This window comes from Telmatherina bonti, assembly GCF_933228915.1.
Source record: "Telmatherina bonti genome assembly, chromosome: 1".
Classification (NCBI taxonomy): domain Eukaryota; kingdom Metazoa; phylum Chordata; class Actinopteri; order Atheriniformes; family Telmatherinidae; genus Telmatherina; species Telmatherina bonti.
This window is the reverse complement of record NC_136619.1, coordinates 20739191-20758343: the sequence shown is the minus strand read 5'-3', so window position 1 is coordinate 20758343 and position 19153 is coordinate 20739191. Positions and strand designations below refer to the sequence as shown.

At 38.4% G+C, this 19153-nt stretch overlaps 1 protein-coding gene across 1 annotated transcript; it reads left to right on the top strand.

The window, feature by feature from the left end:
• The first annotated feature begins 551 nt into the window (after positions 1–551).
• urb2 (URB2 ribosome biogenesis homolog) lies at positions 552–18255 on the top strand. Its single transcript, XM_079261012.1, has 12 exons — positions 552–614; positions 1040–1205; positions 1283–1459; positions 1679–2853; positions 2952–3090; positions 3217–5680; positions 6154–6314; positions 6944–7054; positions 9589–9831; positions 13283–13379; positions 14668–14801; positions 17018–18255. Exons 2-12 carry the CDS (start codon positions 1080–1082, stop codon positions 17213–17215), a joined length of 5025 nt encoding a protein of 1674 aa, XP_079117138.1. The 5' UTR covers positions 552–614; positions 1040–1079; the 3' UTR covers positions 17216–18255.
• The last annotated feature ends 898 nt before the right edge of the window (positions 18256–19153 follow it).

The window sequence follows — 19153 nt, the reverse complement described above, 5'->3', positions numbered from 1 at the left end:
CCAACACATGCTGTGTTTTTCTTTTACACCACTCAACAGCATCTCTATCACAACTTGTGTTGTTGCATAAAATGAATGAAAAAGTTAAAAAAAAAAAAAAAATCTGAAATTTTGATAATGATGCATTTATAGTCACAATTAATTTCTAGTGCTAAAAAACTCATGATTGTAAAAAGATTTGTAGTTAAACTGGATTTGTCATTTAAACAATGTGAAATTATTATCTTTAAAAGACTTGGCATAGATACAATTAGAATTTGGTAAGCTCTAATAGTGAAAATAGATTACATGTCTCACAAACAGGTTGTTTTCCGTTATGTTTGGAAAATACCATACATACAATTTAAATTACTTCATTGCAACCACTCAGCAGATTTGTTTCCATATAACGGAGAAGTAAAACATATTAAAATACATTTTTTTTCGCAACAACTCCTGCTGCAATTTACCCGACCAAATTTGCTTTTAATCAGAGAATGGCCCAAATGAGGATGAAGACGACTCTAAGCAGATACATTACATTGACTTTCTATTGCTTCTGCCTGGCTTCGCGGGGTGAAAGTTGAAAGTTCGGCAAACTCTGAGAACAGGAGACACGTGTGGGTAAAAAAGTGGTAAGTAAGATAACTTACATGTACAAAACACGTTTAATTGACAAGAAAAACGAAAAGTCCGTGTTTGTTTTTGGCATGCAAACAAATATCCGCGCTATTATTAGCTTATCTTGACATTAGCACGCATAGCCAGTCGCTAGCTGCCTGCGCAAGGCTGTGGATGTCGGACTGTCGGATGGCTGTATGCCATGGGAACGGATGTAAAAAGAAACATCTCATATTTATTGCCATTCCCGTGGCGTCTGAGTAAACATGTGAGTCTAATAATCTTGTTATTTATTATGTTGTTGCTTTTCTCTCTGAAACAAATGCCTACAATCATACAGTTTTGTATGGTTTACTGTCAGTTTGATGTTTCTACACAAAATACATCTTAACTTCATGGTTACCTGTTATTTCTGTGACATTTTTTCCTCTGAGCACAGAGAAGAGCAGAGGAGGATTTGTGCCCCTGTAGCTGCAGCTATGGCTGCCATATACTCAGGTATCCATCTGAAACTGAAGAGTCTGCAGACTCCGTGGGAGGACAAGCTGAAGCTGGCACGTTTTGCGTGGATATCCTCGCATTGCCTGCTACCAAACAAAGAACAGGTAATGGATCAAGCATGCTCACAAGGTATTGGTTATGGTGCTTTCATTTGGTAGTAGTCATGCTTTTTTCTGTTTAGGTGTTGTTGGACTGGTGCACCCATGCCCTCACAGGCTGGTACAGTAAAAAGGTGGAGTTCTCCCAGGACATATTGGAAGGGTTATGGTGCTACCTTGATGATGCACTTCACAGCCAAAAGCTTCATTCTTTCATCAAGCAGGGAAAGACCATCACTTTGAGGCTCAATATGGCACAGGTTTGGTTACTATTTATTAATGTAATGTAGCAACACTTCTTAGGTTAAGCTTTTCTTGGCTTTGCCTCTGATGTTAAACTGAATTGTTACATATTGGATTAATGTGCGACTGTAGTTTTTCCATTTATTTGGATCCAGAATTTGTAAAAGCTTTCTGAATAAAAATGATCATTCTACATGTAGAGATTTTACTGACTGCTTTCTTCTCTTTTGCTCCAGCTGCTGCTTGACCAGTTGGAGGAATGTGCTTATGATCGGTCGCCATTGTGTGCGTCAACCATACTGAGTGTCCTTCAAGGCATTTTGTCCTCTTCTGTACTCTCATCTCTTTTTACCTCAAAGTATGAACTTATTGTCAATCTGCTGTCCAAGTTCTGCTTGCTGGCCTGCCACAAGATACAGAAGTCATTGCACACAGAACACCAAATTACAGAGTGTGACACATGTGAAAGTGGACTGATCACAGAGTCTTCTCAGAACGAACATGCTACCGCTTTGGAAACTTCCAAAGTTGAGCAGATCACTGGAAGCAGTCCCCCAGGGCTGCCAGAGGTTGATGCTAACACCCACTCCAAGCCAAAGAAAAGCCACCCTGTAGCTAATTTATTTGAAGTGTTGCTTCAGGTGCTGTCATGCTATTTGTCAGTGCAGAGACAACAAGCCAACCCAAACAGAGTCTTTACCATGGTCACCAACCAGCTGATCCAACCATTAGTCCTGCTAAGATACCTGCTGACCTCTAAGGAGTTAGCATCATCACCCACACGCATCCATCTCAGTCAGCAGCTACGCAGAGATATACGTGTCAAGATAGACACCGTCCTCCAGCTAGCTCTCTTCCCCTCTGAGCACCTGGCTTCATACAAGGGGGAGCTTCTTCCAGCTAAAGAGGATTCTGGGAAATGTGGATCTGGTGGGACCAAAGGGCTTTTGAAGCCAGTCAATGTTATACTTAGCAAACTAACTTCCCAAGGCTACTGTGAGCCGTCTCTGCTCTACTCTGTGAAATCTGATGCATTAACTCTGCTTTTTAAGTTTTTCCTGGAAAGTTATGGAAAGGGGAAAGGAGAAACCGAAGAGGAGCGGAGAATGCTTTGCTTCTATTTTCTCATCAGATTGGTCCCAGTATTAGATCTTCATCCTGATGGATACTCTGTTGCAACTGCCAAAGCAGAGGCTCACGGCGCTGTTCCTCCTGGACGAAAGTCTCCTCCAGCCTCCCCCTGTACCCCAGAAAGCTGGAACCTGGCTCTGCAGGCTGTGGAGTCTTTGCTAAGCCAGGCTTTGTCAGCAGACATTTATAATGTTGCTGCAGACAGGATACGACACAAAGAGGTCCAGCTTAACTTTTACAGATCCTTGGCACAAATACTCTTCAATGAGGCCCATCCAAGGTAATGAGCAGTTTTCTTTATTTAGTTTTGACTTAAATAGTAAATCTGCTGATATTTTACTGGTGGTAATTGGAAAATCTGCCTCTCTTGATTTTCAGCATATCTTCATGGTACCGCTGTTTAAAGGTGCTTTTGAGTCTCAATCATCTGATTCTTGAACCTGACTTGGACCAGCTGTTATCCTCAGCTTGGATAGACGCTGAAGACATGGAAGCACAAGTGCAACGGGCCAGACAGGTATAGATTTAAAGCAATCACATTCAGATTTCAGAAATTAAATGGATTCAGTATTATCGGTACATAATATTTTTAAGGGTAAAATCCTCATCATTCAGGGGAACATGTTTGTCTCTTTCCCAACAGCTCCTGGTGTGCAGCCTCCTTCAGATCTACACTAAGCTCCGTCAGCTGCCTCGTCTCTTCTCTGTCCTCCTTTCTGTGATTTGTCAGCCAGCTCTGGATGACCGCCGACCACCTCTTCTTTCTGAAGGCATCACCACGTTGCTCAGGACCTGTTTTCTGGATACACCGCCCTCACAGATCCTAGAAATCTGCTCCTCAGTGTTGAAGAGCGTCAGTTCTTATATACTACCTGACCTGGAGAAAGAAAGAGAGGCAGATAAGATGGAGATTGATGAAGGACATCAGAATCAAGAGAAAGAAGATGCATCTCGGAAACTCTCCTCTCTCAGTCAGCTGCTTCATGTTGTTTTATTTAATCTGAAGACTATAGATAACGCCTCTCCTGCTCCTTTGGTCAAGCAGTGTAAACGTCTGGTCGAGGAGATGCAGCAGACAGTCAATGATGTTCTACATCTCGTGCCCTCAGAGAGAACACCTTCAAAACTAGATGCAGCATCAACTAAAAGGAATCTAAAGAAAGGCAAAAATGGTCTGGACCCCAAAGAGTCTGAAAAGGTTTCAGAGGTAAAAATAGAAACATTCTGGAAACATCGGGCCAAGGAGGCAGCTCTCCTGCTCAGATACACTTGGGTGGAAGTGGACTCTCTCTTTCACTATTACTGCAGCAAATACACACCTGTTGATTCATCCCCTATTGCATCTATTGGAGAAAGTGACGCTTCTTCCAGTTCTTCATTTGTACTTCACATGGAGAGTCTCCATCACTCCCCCTTTTGCAGCCCCATGAGCCGTTTTCTGCTCAAATGCCTCTCTTTGCAGCAGATGAAGAAGATTTTGTTGGCGAGCAGTTTACTCCATGAACCCAGCACAGAAGCAACACTGAACAGCGCAGCCCGGTTTATTTTAGCTAAGTCAGAGCTTGAGGTGAGACCTGATGGAGAGCAGGGATGGGATGGGCAGATAGGCAGTGTGAATTCCAGCAACTACCATGTAGCACACTGGCACCTTGTCACATCCAACTTGCCATTGATTCTTCCTCACCTGAGTGAAGAAGAGGTCGGCCAAATAGCACACATCCTTGTCAGTTCATTGCTGAATAGACAGATTGAAAGGCCCAAAGACAAGCCTCCTGGCTGGCTGAGTTTCTCCATCATATCTTCACAGCTAATTGCAAGTCCAACATTTGCTGAGATGGCCTCACTGCTCTCTGCCACAATTCATTCCTTCATGCAGAGGATTGTCAGTGTTCTCAAGGCAGGAAATAAACCCAAAATTTGTCCTATGTTTCTGACATTCCTTGAAAAAGAAATTGGAGTCAATTCTCCCGAGAGAGATATAAGTCAACTTGTGTCCACACTGGTGAGGAAAGAGGCCATAGTTGAGGATATCTTGCTATCTTCTAAAACTGGAGATGTGTACATTCTGCTGAGAGACACACAAACTACGGAGTTGGTAAACTTGATTCAAATCATATCAAAGCTCAACCAAGATGGGATGAATTCTGAGGATCTTTCCTCTCTTTTTCTCCTCCTCCTCTTCTTGTTGACGTCCACCTCTAGGCAGCTGGACCAGATGATTACAGACTGTCCTGAATCTGAAGATGATGCTCTATTTCTAACAAAGCTTCTCAGGCTTTTGGATTATCTTCTGGAGGGAAGAGCTTTCCAAAGTGTTTTGAAGCTCATTCACGGTGGTACTTTGCTTGAAACTACTGTGTCGTGTCTCCTCAACAGCAACAGTGTAAGCGTTGGATCAATCTGCAGTGCTAGTTGGGTGAATTTGGTCAAAGCAGCTCAGGGTTTTATAAGAACTTTGGTCAACTTGATTATAGTCAGAAACAGCAGTGTCAGACTCAACCTAGACCAGTTTGCTTCTTATCTTACCAGCAAGGAAATGGCAGGTAGACAAATTCTGCAATCCTCATCTGGAGCATCTATGATGTCTGCTCATCTTCTGCTGGCATTTCTTACTTCATTCTCCCAGGCAATAACCTCCAACTTAGGAAGAAGTAAGCCAATGGATCAAACTTTAACCCAAATCCTTGCTAGAACAACTGCATCTTTGGGACCAGCTGTTGAGTTCATCATGAAGCCCCACACTAACAAGGAGACCTTCATCCAGCCAGCAAGCATCTTTGGCCAAGTTTTCATTGTAGAAGTTGTTACCGTCTTGTTGCAATGTGAGGTGACCCCACTTTTCATGAAGAGCGAGAGCGAGCAGAGTGGCACCCAGCTTACTCTGATACACAAGACTCTTTACCATGGCTTCTGTCAACAGATTCTCAGAGAATTAAACTCCGCCCCCAGGCCCATGGACTTTCTGGTTTCCTCTCTCCATTTCCTCTCTGCTTTCTACACAGCACTGGAAAAGATAACAGAAAAGAGAGAAGAAGCAAAGGAGGGAGGAAAGGAGTTGGAAGCGCTATTTATGCAGATGGTGCAGAATCTTCACAGACTGCTGGCAGGTATGAGACCTCATCAGAAAGCAACATTTGCTCATTTCAAAAGGTCTTTGAGTAATATTGTTGGCATGTTTTAATGTATTGACGCCAATTTGCAACTGAGGGAGCAGTTTGCACTTGCTCTTTAAGAAAATCTGCTTTTCAGTTTAACTAAAGACCAATATTTGTATCATGTTTTTGCCAGTGGGTTTGGAGATCAACAGGAGTCATTTATTGGATATTTAACTTTTTCTCTCTCTTTTTTTTAAAAGAGTGAATCAAGTAAGCCTCATTGCATTGTTTATTGTATGTTTCTTGTGTTTTGTTTTTACTTGGTTGTGGGGGAAGGGGGCATTGCAGGTTAAATTTGATTTAGTGTTTTTGTCTTCTTTATTGCTTACAAAGATTAAACAAGCTGAATAATACACTTAGATTTTACTGATGGGTGAAACTGAATGTTAAAACCCTGCTCTGAATGTTAAACACTTTGCTTTCAGCACCTTGGCTGTCCTCTACTGATATTGGTGAGCTGGAGCCAGCAGTGCAGGAGCTGCTACGCCACCTCGTGGAGAAAAGCAGTATAAGTCAGTTCAACCTGCTTCTACTGATGATCAGAGAAGGGCTGGATATTAGCAAGCTGAGGGCAGGAAACCACAGGGTGAGGCTCAGATCAGGTCTGATTATATTCTCACTGTCTCTAGACTCTACTTTTGTCCCAAGTGAACGATAATTACTCTGGTATTGAATTACTTTGATAGAAAATAACTAATACAAAATGACTAAAATATTTACGTAAAATATTGTGCTTAGATACTATTTTGAGTCTTTTTGACACAAGTTATTGTTTTTTTTCCAGTAAAGTTCTCTGCTGCATTTCAGACGCAGATGTTGTAGTTTTTATACAACTGCCGTTTAATCCATGACCTGCATTGCAGGTTTAGTTTGATATTACAACAATTAGATGATCAAGTTCTTTGAATCAGCTTACTATTGCTCATGGCAGCTCCAAGCTCCAACCTTAAGATGGTCTTCACTCAATGCATTCATAGTTTTCTATATAACTTGCCCCAATCTGTTGTTGTATAGGTATTTTTACATTTGTGTTGTAATTCTTATTTCATACAGACTCATATGTACTTTGTAAGTGTTTTAATGCATAACTCAACATATTAAGTATTTTAATTAATATTGTTTATACTTTGCAGTACAAGATCTGCCCCCCTCCCTCTTTTAATTATCTAGTAGATGAGCTTTTTTCAACTTTGGCCCTTTCTTACTGCCCTCCAGGAGGTGCTGTCAGCAGTCATCATAATTAAGCTTCTGTCCTGTTGTCCACTACCTGAGGCCTGCTCTAAAGCTCTGTGGCTCATTGTACCACACATCATATCTGCTATGGTGGTGAGAAAACAACACACACACACACACACACACACACACACACACACACACACACACTGCTAGAGTGAGAATACTACACATGCACTTCTCACTTCTCAGCTACTCATGGACGCAAAATGCACATAAATACATGTTTGATATTTTCAGGTTTGCGTCAGAGCTATTTGACTCAATGCTGGTGTTTAACTAATCATTTCGGGGCACCAAAGCTTTCAGACCTAAACAAGGTAGTATTTTATACAGAAATCCTGTTTACTAGTGCAGTTCTCTGCCCTGTTGTTAGGAGGAGATACCCTCTAAATTTAGGCAAGTTGAACCCTTTCATTGTAATTGGAGGTGTGTAATGATACTCATCAGGGATGCTTTTCCTTTTCTCACCTTAACTACTTCAATTTGCTGTACTCTGGTTTCAGTCAGGGCTCCCTCTATCACCTCCTGTTAATTTAAAATTTGCTGCATAAGTCTTGACTGGTGTAAAATAGTAGGATAAATCAGTCTTGTGCTTGCTTTGTATTGATTTCAAAATCTTACTGCTCACCTACAAAGCCTTAAATAGCTTTGCTGTGGCATGTATCTCAGATTCACTAACCAGGAGGGTATTCCATAAAGCTGTTTCAGAGAAAAGTCCTCCTTATTTTAACAAGTCTGGTCTCATTAAGTTCTGCTCCATCTCTGTGGCCTAAATGAGCCCCAGTTGAGTTACCCTGGAAACCTGTGCATGAGATCAAGTCTGCTTCCGACCAGGCTAATTTTCCAGCTTTGTCCAGAGTCTTTTTCTTTGTGGCTACATTTATAAATATTGAAAACTCTTAAAATCATAAAATTGAGTTAATAAGCTGGTGGCTATTATTGGATATATTTGGATTTTATTTTCACATATTGTCACATTTGTCATTGTCCTCTCAGATTACTTCTTTTCAGATATAATGGTAATAATATGAAAATAGTCAATCATTATGCTTAATTTAATTTCTATTTCATGAAATAACAGTTATTTTGCTTCATGATTACTAGGTAGTAACTTGCGCTTAACTCAGTAGAACCAATTAATAAACTAAAATGTAGATATTATTCTGATAATATGGTCACATAATCTATTTGAAAGTATATTCATAAGCAAAACAAGAAGACAAGATCAATTTGATTATATAGAAGACTGAATTTAGAATTTAAAGAATTTTGTGGGTGATTTAAAAAAAAAAAAAAAAAAAAAAAAGACACAGAATAATATTAAAAATTAAGTACATTTGAACATGGAACACTTACATGACCAACACATTGGGTAATTTTCTGCTATAGTTCCTCCCCGGTCCTTTATAGTGACTGTGATTTTGCCTGTTTTTGGTGAGAATGTTTTTAATTAGTACAGATCCATCAGCATCATTTGATCTGCCAATTAATCCACCTGTTCATCTATTCATTTGGGCTTGTTAGATATCCCAGGTGCTGCACTGAGTGAATCTATGCAAGTCTGTCTTGAATCCATATGGATTAGATCAGGATGAATTTCGTCTTTGGAAAAACTTGAGTCTTGATTAGGAGATGGCGCTAATTTATGTCTGACTTTTTCCCCTCAGTCTCTGTTGAGTAACTTTCATGGAATCCGCTCTAGAATTTCTTGTTTCTTGTTGATTTTCTTGAATGGTTTGACTTTATTGTTTTTCTTTTATCTCTGCTATGTTAAACACTTTAAAAGTGTTTATGAAAGTCCTAAAAAAAATTTCTTATAGTCGTGGTTGTTCCAATGCAGGGGTGTCCAGCTTTGATCCTTGAAGGCCACAATCCTGCAGGTTTTCAATGTATGCCTGTTCCAACACACCTGAATCAATTCATGAGTCATTGCGTTGAACTTCATCGATTGTTGGTTTAATTTAATTTGAGCCAGGTGTGATGGAATAGGGATACATCAAAAACCTGCAGAAAGGCGTCCCTCGAGGACCAACTTTGGACACCCCTGTTTTAACGTCTCACAAAGAAATATGCTCCTGTCAGCGCGCACTGGTAGTTGGAAATAAATGATATTGTAAACAGAGAATAGGATGAAAAAAATAATTATTTTTTTATGCTGTTACAAAACTGGCTCTCCCCTATTATCAAGTGAGGGTGATGTAAAGAAAATAACTGTTTATAGATCAATGCCGTCTAGTTTCTGCATGCTTCATATTAACATACTGTAACTGTGTTCACACAAATCATATGAAAGTTTTGTGACTTTTGTTAAGATAGATGGATTTACATTTTCACAGAGAGCCTTGCAAGTTAGCACTCACACATGTGGTATATTGAGAACTTTTTTTATTTTTTTTAAACAAATAAATGCTCTTTTGCGCAGGAGATGGTTCATCTCATGAGGCTGTGATAACAAGCCAGGTGTTAAAATGCATATGATTAGGTTTTCAGTGCTGTTGGATATGTAAGTTGAAATGAAGGAAATCTTTTATATCATGCTTGTTTGCACATTTTCTGCCTACTTGTTCTCATAGTGGTGTCTGAATATGCTTCTCTGATATGTACGTTATCTTTCTTTGTGACAGTTCCTGGTAAGATCGGCCAGTCAGGATGTCTCTCTGACACTTCCCTTTACTGTTCCCACGGTGACATCGATGACATCACTGCTGCGCCAGGGGGAGGGTCTCATCACCAACCCTCATCATGTGATTTTGATCTTTGGAGCACTCCATTCACTTCCTCTTGACCACTTGTCTCCATCTGTCTACCACTCTGTGTTCCTGGCTGTTCATGAGGCGCTATTCTCCATCATCCAGTGTCATCCGCAGGTAATAAGAGGCAAAGAAATGTGTGATTGGTTCAGTTGAGGAATTAATAATGTGGAAAATTTATGGGGAAAAAAGGGAGTGGTTATTATGTTAATTTTTTTAAATTAAAGCATCTGGAAGTGGACACAATGTATCGAAGTAGATGTGTAGATGATCTATTTGTGATGCCAGAACACATAAGGATCATACATCAAAGTGCCCAAACAGTCACAGACATTCAGTATTCGTTTCACTCGGTAATTTCAGCCTTTAGATATGTACTTTTGTCTGAATATCTTCACAATTAAGACACAAGGAAAGCAGAAACTCAAATATTGGTTAAACTCACTCTATATGTGATATGACGCCAAACTGCTTCAGAAGAACAATGCTAAAATGTCAAAAGCCCAGTGAAATGTAAGTACTTGTAGTTTTTTGCATAAAAGCTGCTATACTTCAGTTATGGAGGTATTAGAGGCAGTATACTGTCACCACACAGAGCTAAAATTCCTCTGACTTCTCTCTATCTTTTTCTTGGGATGAAGGATAGTGAGCATTATATAGGATAATGAGTCTTATTTCTTTAAAAAGATTCTTTATCTCATTATTAACCAAGCACAAGTCAATATTTGCTGTGAAAATACTCTATATGTTAAGTTTAAAAGCTATAATATTTTAATATGAAGTATAATGCTTCAAATCACTGTGGCATTTTTCAATCCTAATTCTTAAAATTGTATTATCTCCCCTCCTTAAGAAACTGAACCTTTGCTATTGTTTAGGAAAAATTGCTGTTGTTCAGGGATGCTGGTTTGAATAGTGATAGTATGAAGATAGTGCTTTATGTGGCGCTGGCGGGCACTCGGGATAGTCCACAGAAGAATATCATTTTCTACCAAAGGATATTGCAGCTCACCGGAGTCATGGTGCAGCTGCATAAAAACCTCATAACATCCACATTTTCGTCTTTTACTGGTGAAAGACTTTCCATCACAAATGGTAAATGGACTTGTACTTCTATAGCGCTTTTCTAGTCATACAGACCACTCAAAGCGCTTTACACTACTTGTCACATTCACCCATTCACACACACACTCATTCAACACACTCATACCCCGATAGGCACATCGGGGGGCAGTTTGGGGTTCAGTGTCTTGCCCTAGGACACTTCGGCATTTCAGGGGAAGCCTGGAATTGATCCCTCAACTTACCTGTTGAAGGACAACTGCTCTTCCTCCTGAGCTACAGCCGCTCAAATAGGATAAACTTTTTCACTCTCTGGAAACATGGGATTATAAATGTGAAGATTCACATTAGAGCTCAAACAAAACTTCTTGCTGTTTCAGTGTTATTGTGATATTTTTCTCCTTTTGTTTATTTTTGAAGAAGATACAACAATGGTGATAGATCAGTGCTGAAATGGGGCAGCTGCTCTGAATTAAGGAATCCAAGGAGCAGTTAAGTGATATCAGATGTTAGTAAAGACAAAGGACATGAATGAAAAAAATGGCAGAAGGGGAGGAGAAGGGAGGTAAAGCTGAGAGTAGAGAAGATGCAGGCGAGGTGAGGAGAGGACAGAGGAGAATAAGATGTAAGTTGTAGGGCTCTCAACTCTCATGTGTTGGCCAGGAGTACACAGCACATGGAGTATTTCACATGCTGAGAAATCATAGGACAATATGAGAAAGACCAGCACATTTTACAAAATAAAAAAAAAACAAAAAACAAAACTTTGAAGATTTTCCTGGGGAGTTGGACCGGACCTTGCTCTATCATAGAACCACAGCTACCAAACAGCCAGTCAAGAAAGAATTGTATCTGGGTGGGATGGGGACCATTTTGTTGACTTCATTTCAAACTGGAGATTTGAAACTCTTGTTTGTTTGACATTAATTGACTGAGTAAAACTAAAGATATGGTTGTTTGAATTTGACTGTAAAAAAATTCCTCACCTTAAGGTTAAAGTGGGATGAGATGTGATAATTAAGATGTTTCAATGTTCTCGTCATTAATAAATTTAGTCTTTTATGTTGTTTATAGATTTAAAAAAAAGTTCCAGTGGAAAATGTTCCCATTAGAAATAAAACATATTCAGCCGATTTTAATTTAATTACTGAGTAATATTGTTTCATAAGCAGGCACTCGTGTGCTGGTGACTTGAACATTTTTTTTTTTTTACATTTTGACCGACTGCATAGTTGAGTTTGACACCTCTATTCTAGAAAGCTCTGCTGAGCAGCATCACAGCTTAATTAAACCAGTATGACGTTATTGCACAATCATCATTTTTATGTTGTACTGTTTTTAGTATTTAAATTGATATTTACAAAAAATATTTTACAACTGCTGAGTTACATGAGTAATGCTGTTAAAAAAGCAGCTGATTTGTCTACAAAAAATTTAATAAATTTGGGGGAAAAAACTCTTAAACTCTCAAAATTTCAAAACTTATTTTGATTCATTGAGTTTTGTGTGTAACAACATCATTAATTATGATTAACTGCAGAAAAAAGTGCGGTTGTTGGCTATATTTTAGTCAGTAGTCCAGTTATGATATTCATTTAGGTTTTATGTCTTTGAATGATTGCATTGATTTGTATGTTGCAGATGTCAAGGTATATAAAAACTCTGCATTTTATCATTATTTATCATAACATTGCTCACATCTCTCTCAGATCCAAGCTGCAAAGTTGAGAGCCCCGCATGAGTGTTGTAAAAATGAAGAAGGATTTAGGGAGAAGACCTGATTGGAATTTGATACATGTGGGAAGTTTTAGAATAAATTGGAAAAAGACAGATTTGTTGTGAAGAGAGGAGGGATGATAGGATGGAGCGCAGAAAGGATGGAGGTGAAGAGGAGAGGCACTGGTAAGCTGGCAGGCAGAGAGGGTTGGCATGGAGCAGGTTAAAGCTGATGGAAACCATTGCTGAGCTCCAAACAGTGCTGGTGACATCATCCATCTCATTTATATTCTCTCTGTACTTCCTTCTGTCCACAGCAGGTCTTCATCAGAGACTAAAGGAGAAAGCAATAGAGAGAAATAGTGAAATCCAACTCTTACCTCGGTTATGTTGTATCCGTACAGTTACAGGAACTCCGTCATTGCTAAAACTGTGATGGTTATGTAACAAGCAAATATTTCAGGGCTGGTTTCCCCAAATATAAAATGTTTCTGTGTAGCTCTTTCAAACATCTTAAAACCGTTAAAACCTAAAAGTTTCTCAGAAACTTATAAAACTATGACTTTATAACTGTACAACTGAGCAGGATTCAAGACAATGGTGACTCTCCTGTACCATGAAGTCACCTGGAAATCCTCAAAAGTAAACATACATTTTATTACATGAATATAGGGGTCTACAAACAGTGCTATTAAGTGTGACAGTCTTTAATCAATAAGTAATTGACTTAATTAATTAGTCTTGTGTATGTAATGTTAAAAGACTTTACACTTCCTGTATGTGCCTTCAGGTGATATTAAAAGCAGCTCCGTCCTTCCTAAATGTCTTCTATCGTCTTGTGGCGTCCATCATGCAGGAGGGTCGGCAGAGAGGAGATGGTGACACAGGTAACCAGTGATGGGAATGCTACTTTTGCAAATAACTGGATAAAAGATTATTAATTACCAGTTGGATAAAATAATGAGTAAGGCAGCCTCTTTGCAGTAATTTATCAAATGATTATAACCATCTACACTTCTGTCAGACATCAGTTTTGTCATAATTTTCAGTGCTGTTGGAAAAAACTTTTATATTGCATAAATGTCAGGGTCTCTTCTGATTTGAAAGGGAAAGTATTGTTGCATTTTAGCACTGAAGGCGTTATTGTCCAACGTCATGGCAACTCACTGCGGCGTAGACTGGTGGTTGCAGACATAGCAGACTCCAGCAGCTCAGACAAATGTGTAATAATCTGATTTGCAGATGAGAGGCCATCCTCATATGAACAACTTAATGTTTGAGTGCAAAATCAAAATTGATGAGCCCATTTAGATATAAAAGGAGAATTTCATAAGCCATCATGCTTTTAATGGTGTTACATTTAAAATGTAGTTTTGCTTTCTGCTTTTCCAGGACAAAAATGGGCATTCCCATCGGCCAAAAAGAAAACAGAAAGAAATGCAAAGCAGAAAGAATGTTATAGTTTTACAAAAAAGACTTTCTGAATGCATCACACCAGCATTTTATTCTTAGCTTTGATTAAATGTTTTCTCCACTCATTATTGCTTAATTACATAACTGTATTAAATGTAATTAGTGGCTGTGTGGTGTTGTATGTAACAGGATCAGACAAGTTTTCTTGTATTATCAATTATGAATGCATAAAAAAAACCTAGGATGGAAAAACAAGCCTTTCTCTGTGAGTACAAATAGTTAAGTTAATTTACCCAGGTAGGTCAGGGTCTTTGGTTAAGTGTGCTCAGTGAAAAACTGCTAGTTGGAAAAAGCTGCAGGAAAGTAGATCAAGTCCTCAAGGCCTGATGCACGAAGCTTTCATCTGATGTAAGAGAGCTGTCAGTGAATAATATTCACATACCATTCAATCCAGGTCTGACATGTGGTTTGATGTGCTCCTGTCCTTGAAATTGAACAAAGAATTAGATTACTGTGAAGAAGAAATTGTGGAACTGCAGGGACTCGATCATGTTTAGTCATATTTCAACACTCGGCAGAAGAAAAAGTTAAAAACAAAGATAACCATATTGACTCATTTTGAGCCCCAATAGCAGTCAAACGTTTGGACACATCAATCCATTTTTATTTCATGGGAAAGTGTATCTGAACTTTTTACTTGTACTATATGTATGAGAAATGCTGTCATGTATTGTTTTTTTTATTATGGTTATGCTTTTGAAGGTGCGGGCAGTGACGTGTATTTGCAGTGCTCCAGACTGACAGAAAGGATGTACACACACATTGCCGCTACAGCAGAGAACTTCACTGCACTGACAGGCTTCATGGTGGCTCAATACGTCACAGAGCTACAGAAGGTACACACACGCATATACATGTGCACAAGCATACAATGGTTGTATTCTGTGTCTAAAAGCTACATGTCCTGTGGAAAAGGTTTCTGATGCTTTCATTGGTTGGAAAAAGGGGGTTCAGTGCCAGCACAGAATATATGCACACAGATGCTTTAATACAGTCATAATGTCACACAAAGTCAACACAGTCCCTCTTCCTATCCAGGCTGGCACCCCCTGTAATATTCTACAGCTGTGAGTAACATACAAACGTGTCATTTAGCCTTCAGGAGGTCAGCTAATCTACCACATTTAATTTAACCTGAATAACAAGAGATGTTGACGCTCAGAGGCAGAGCTGGGAAACGTCTCCATTAGCTAAACTGTAGATGTTCACAAATCTCAGCGACAGGTCCTGGATTATCATAACTCCTCATGCTGAAGTAAAGCTTAAGGTTCTATGTTTCCTCAGTACAGTGAGTCATGTCTGGCTTATAAGTGTGAGTCCTGTCTGCTGCCAAACTGTGTTTAACTTGATGCCAGCCTGACTCAGCAGTTTCCAGAAGAAATTACTCATAAAAAGGAAGAATAAAAATACCATCCAGATTGTCTGACAGACGTTGACAGGACAGAAGTAATGTGGAGAAGTTTTGCAATCGTTTAGTTGTGTGAATCATTTAATCACTGAGAAACTATGTTCATTTCATCCTTTGGTAAAGCCTTTTAAAATCAAGGTCATTCTTTGCAAGTCTGAGATAATTTGGCCATGTATGTTAGAAGTGGTTCTAATAGCAGGAGATAAAGTCCCCACAAGGAGAACTTCTTTACATCAATGTGCTGCTCTCTCTAAGAACGCCTGATGAAAAATGACAAAGCAGAGAAAAAGTTGTCCTTACTTATTTAAAAGTAGAAAAATACATAATCTTCATTGGCTTTATTGTCCTCTTCAAAAAAAAAAAACAACTCGAACAACTTCCATTTCATCGATTTTAGTCTACTTGAATGCTTATTCAGTGGTTACAGTAGGTTCTCAGTACTTATCCCCAGATATGTTTGGCCTTGCATCACTATTAAGCAATATTCAGCTCGTTTAGTGCAACATGCCTGTTATCAAATCAACATTTAATTTTGTGTAATTCAGTGTTTTGATCAGCCATATAAGTGCTCAAATCCTTTGATGTAAAAGGTTATGATAATTTTTTATACATTTGTATGAATGAATTTGAGCAGGTTTTGAAATTGTGTAATGAATAACTAACAAACTTTAATATTCAGCCTTTGCATTTTAAAAACAAGTTAAATGTTATCAATATGCAGATGTAATCACAACACCAGGCATTCAGACATTTTGCAGCCTTTTTGTAGACTGAACATCACATCTCATTGTTAAGCTGTTCACAGAAACCCATAAAGTGATGTCTGTCATTAGGTGAGTCAGGTTTTATCTAATCATTTAATAGGTCCTCCTGCTCAGAGGAGCTGTCACCTCCTTGCTTTTTCGTGGTGTCTGACAAACATCTGAGGATTTTGGTCTCTTTAGATTGCATCAGGTCATGTTGTGTATCACCTGTACACCTGTGGGAGTATAATGTAACAGAGATGAATAAGCAGCAGCTATTGAATATCCTCCCAGCTTGTTTAACAGGGTTCACCGAGCACAATGATTGTTTTTTACTATTATGCTTTTTTTTTGTATGGGTGAAGAAAGCCACACTCATTGCAGTGTTGGTTTTCTTGCTTGCTGAACAAAATGCTGCTGTCATTCTGGTGTATTATTCACATCCATTGTCAGAGAATTAACCTGTCATCTGCAGCAGTATTAGGGCACTTCGGCTGGATTTGTGTTTATACAATTTATAAAAGAAGATAATGTGGTTAAAAAAAAAATGCAAAACTGCCATGTCATGTTGCCTGATAAATTTTTATTGAACTTAACTGGGATTAGTGTGCACAAAGTGGATACCTGTGTGGATGTCTCTAAATTCAAATTTTGGATATTTGATACAATGCTTGATTTTGTAAAGATTTATATGGAAAAAAACTTGATTTAAGAATGTATTTTAAAAAGAAGAAATCAACTTGGCATGTTGGCCACATTGATTGAATTTTATGAAGTAAAGAGATTTTTGAGTTAGGCAAACATTGACCTTAATTTCATCTGAAACTGAAAAGCCATATTTAAAATTCCTGTTTCCTCGACTGTCTTCATTTGTAACAATGACTTTTTCCCCCCTCTCCAGGTTACATTGCGACCAGATATTAAGATGCATCTTACTGAGGGCATCTATTGTGTACTGGACATGTGCATGGAGCAAGATCTCAAGTTTCTGAAGACCAGTCTACATGTAGGAGTCAGAGAGGTCTTCAACGAGCTGTACAACAGCTACACCCACTACCATAAAACTCAGCGGCAGGGTGAGAACAAATACACTGTCTGATCTACCAAACAAACTGATGTAATTTAGTTACAGGTCTACATGTTTCTGGTTTTGTTGTATATGTTTCTGTTTGTACTATGTTCTTCACTGTTGACAAAATCTGAAGCAAACAAGGTGTAAACACAGTTTATGTTTGAAAGCTGGAATTGCTTTGAATTGTAACTTTGTAACAACAGTAAAGTAGAAATTGCTGACAGCAAAACTGCATACCCATAAGGCGGTTGTTTGTCACCTCTTTGGCTACTTTAACAGGCCAAACTAAAGAGTTTTTTTTTTTAAGTATTTCCTTGACATACTGAGAGGAAAACTGCTGAGGTCTGAGGGGGTTTGCATCTGTACCTGCTGATATTACACAGCTGCATTGCCTTATGTAAATATATTGACTGCAGCAGAGTAAAGAAAGACATAGCTAGTTTCACTCAGATCAGTTTGGGTACACCCTGGACTACAAACAACACAGCATGCGGCTGACTGAGGAGCAGAAACTGTTGACCATTCAGGAGAGACCACACACCCTGGTGGAGTCAATGCGAGAAGTTTTCATCGAGTCTTTGCAGGAACGGCGCTGTGTTGTTGTTCTGAGCCTAAATGTTAGTGAACTATGACCTTGAATTGCTTTGCTTTGATTTTAATATTTTTTTTATCATTTATAATTTCCTCTTCAGGGATTAATAAAATATTTTCATGTCATTTGCTGAAATTTATATGAATGTACAAATTGTAATTATCTGGTTGATATTACTGTCATTTTTGCTTTGTAGAAAAAAATATTTTCAACTGTGTGATGTTACTTTGTTTTGGGTTTTTTTTAAAGTCTTTTCCTTAAATAATAAAATGTATTCATGATTAAAATCTTAGTTTTTCAGCTTGTATCATTTACTGGAAGCATTCAAGCACAATTTTCAGGATATTTGGTTGTTCAAAGCATTGAATCAACTTGTTGCAACTCTGCTGTAGATTTAAGATGCTTTTGGTCATTTGGTCTCTCTGTACAATTTTATTCCATAAAGAAAGAAGTCACTATGAATCTAGTGGTGTGTTTGGGCTTGTCATACAGTAAAGGCAGACTTCCACTCCCTGGCCCTGCTTCTGCTTGGGTTTCTCCCTGTAAAAGTTCATTTTCCACTGCTTCAATGGAAATCATTGAGTTGCTCTTGGCAGTATTGTAAGCTCTTTACCTCATCATATCAAGTGTCTGTACTTGTGTTGTAATTTTGGCACTATATACAATGCTGTAAATCAAATTGCCTTAATTACTGGACACTTACTTTTGCTCTGTTAATAACATTTCCTCAGTGCTAAGAAGGTTGATGCATCGTAGAATACCATAAGGAAATAACTATTACAACACTTGGAAGTAAGTTATATTTTAAGTACTTTATTAACTATGTATGTAGTCTTTTGTTTTATTTCTAAAAATTTATACAGGAGTTGATTTAGTGAGGTTTTCTAAAATGACACACTGTTGTCAAGCTTGGCTGGAGAACTCAATGAACATTGTTGTGCCCAGTTACAAGAAGGTGGAACATTGTAACGTGTAAATAAAACAGATTGAACTGCACTGATTTTCAAATGTCATAAACCAATACTTTACACACAGTAGGATATATAAAACAGCAAATGTTAAAACTATACTGTTCTGGGTTGTCTTTGTTGCATTTTGTGTGTCATGTGCCATAATGTGTTTCAGTTGTTTAAAGGTCAGAATGAGACGGGTCAGTCCAGCACCAGAACTTTTCCCACTATGAAGCTATGCTTCTATAATAGCATCAGTATGTAGTTTACCATTGCCTTGTTGAAATATACATATTTGTCACCTGAATGGGAGCATCCTACCTGAACTCTTTCATGCAGGATTTTAAAAAAATGTTAATTTTATTTACTCTAGAAAAATATAAAAATGCAATATTATATTATAGTCTTTAAATATAGCTGCAT

What these genes read in the sequence shown, in the direction of transcription:
- urb2 (XM_079261012.1), top strand. Translation starts at nt 1,080, where the DNA reads ATGGCTGCCATATACTCAGGTATCCATCTGAAACTGAAGAGTCTGCAG. An exon ending in ACATCATATCTGCTATGGTG is followed by an intron (nt 7,055 to 9,588) that starts GTGAGAAAACAA and finishes TCTTTGTGACAG; the next exon opens with TTCCTGGTAAGATCGGCCAG. An exon ending in GAGAGGAGATGGTGACACAG is followed by an intron (nt 13,380 to 14,667) that starts GTAACCAGTGAT and finishes ATGCTTTTGAAG; the next exon opens with GTGCGGGCAGTGACGTGTAT.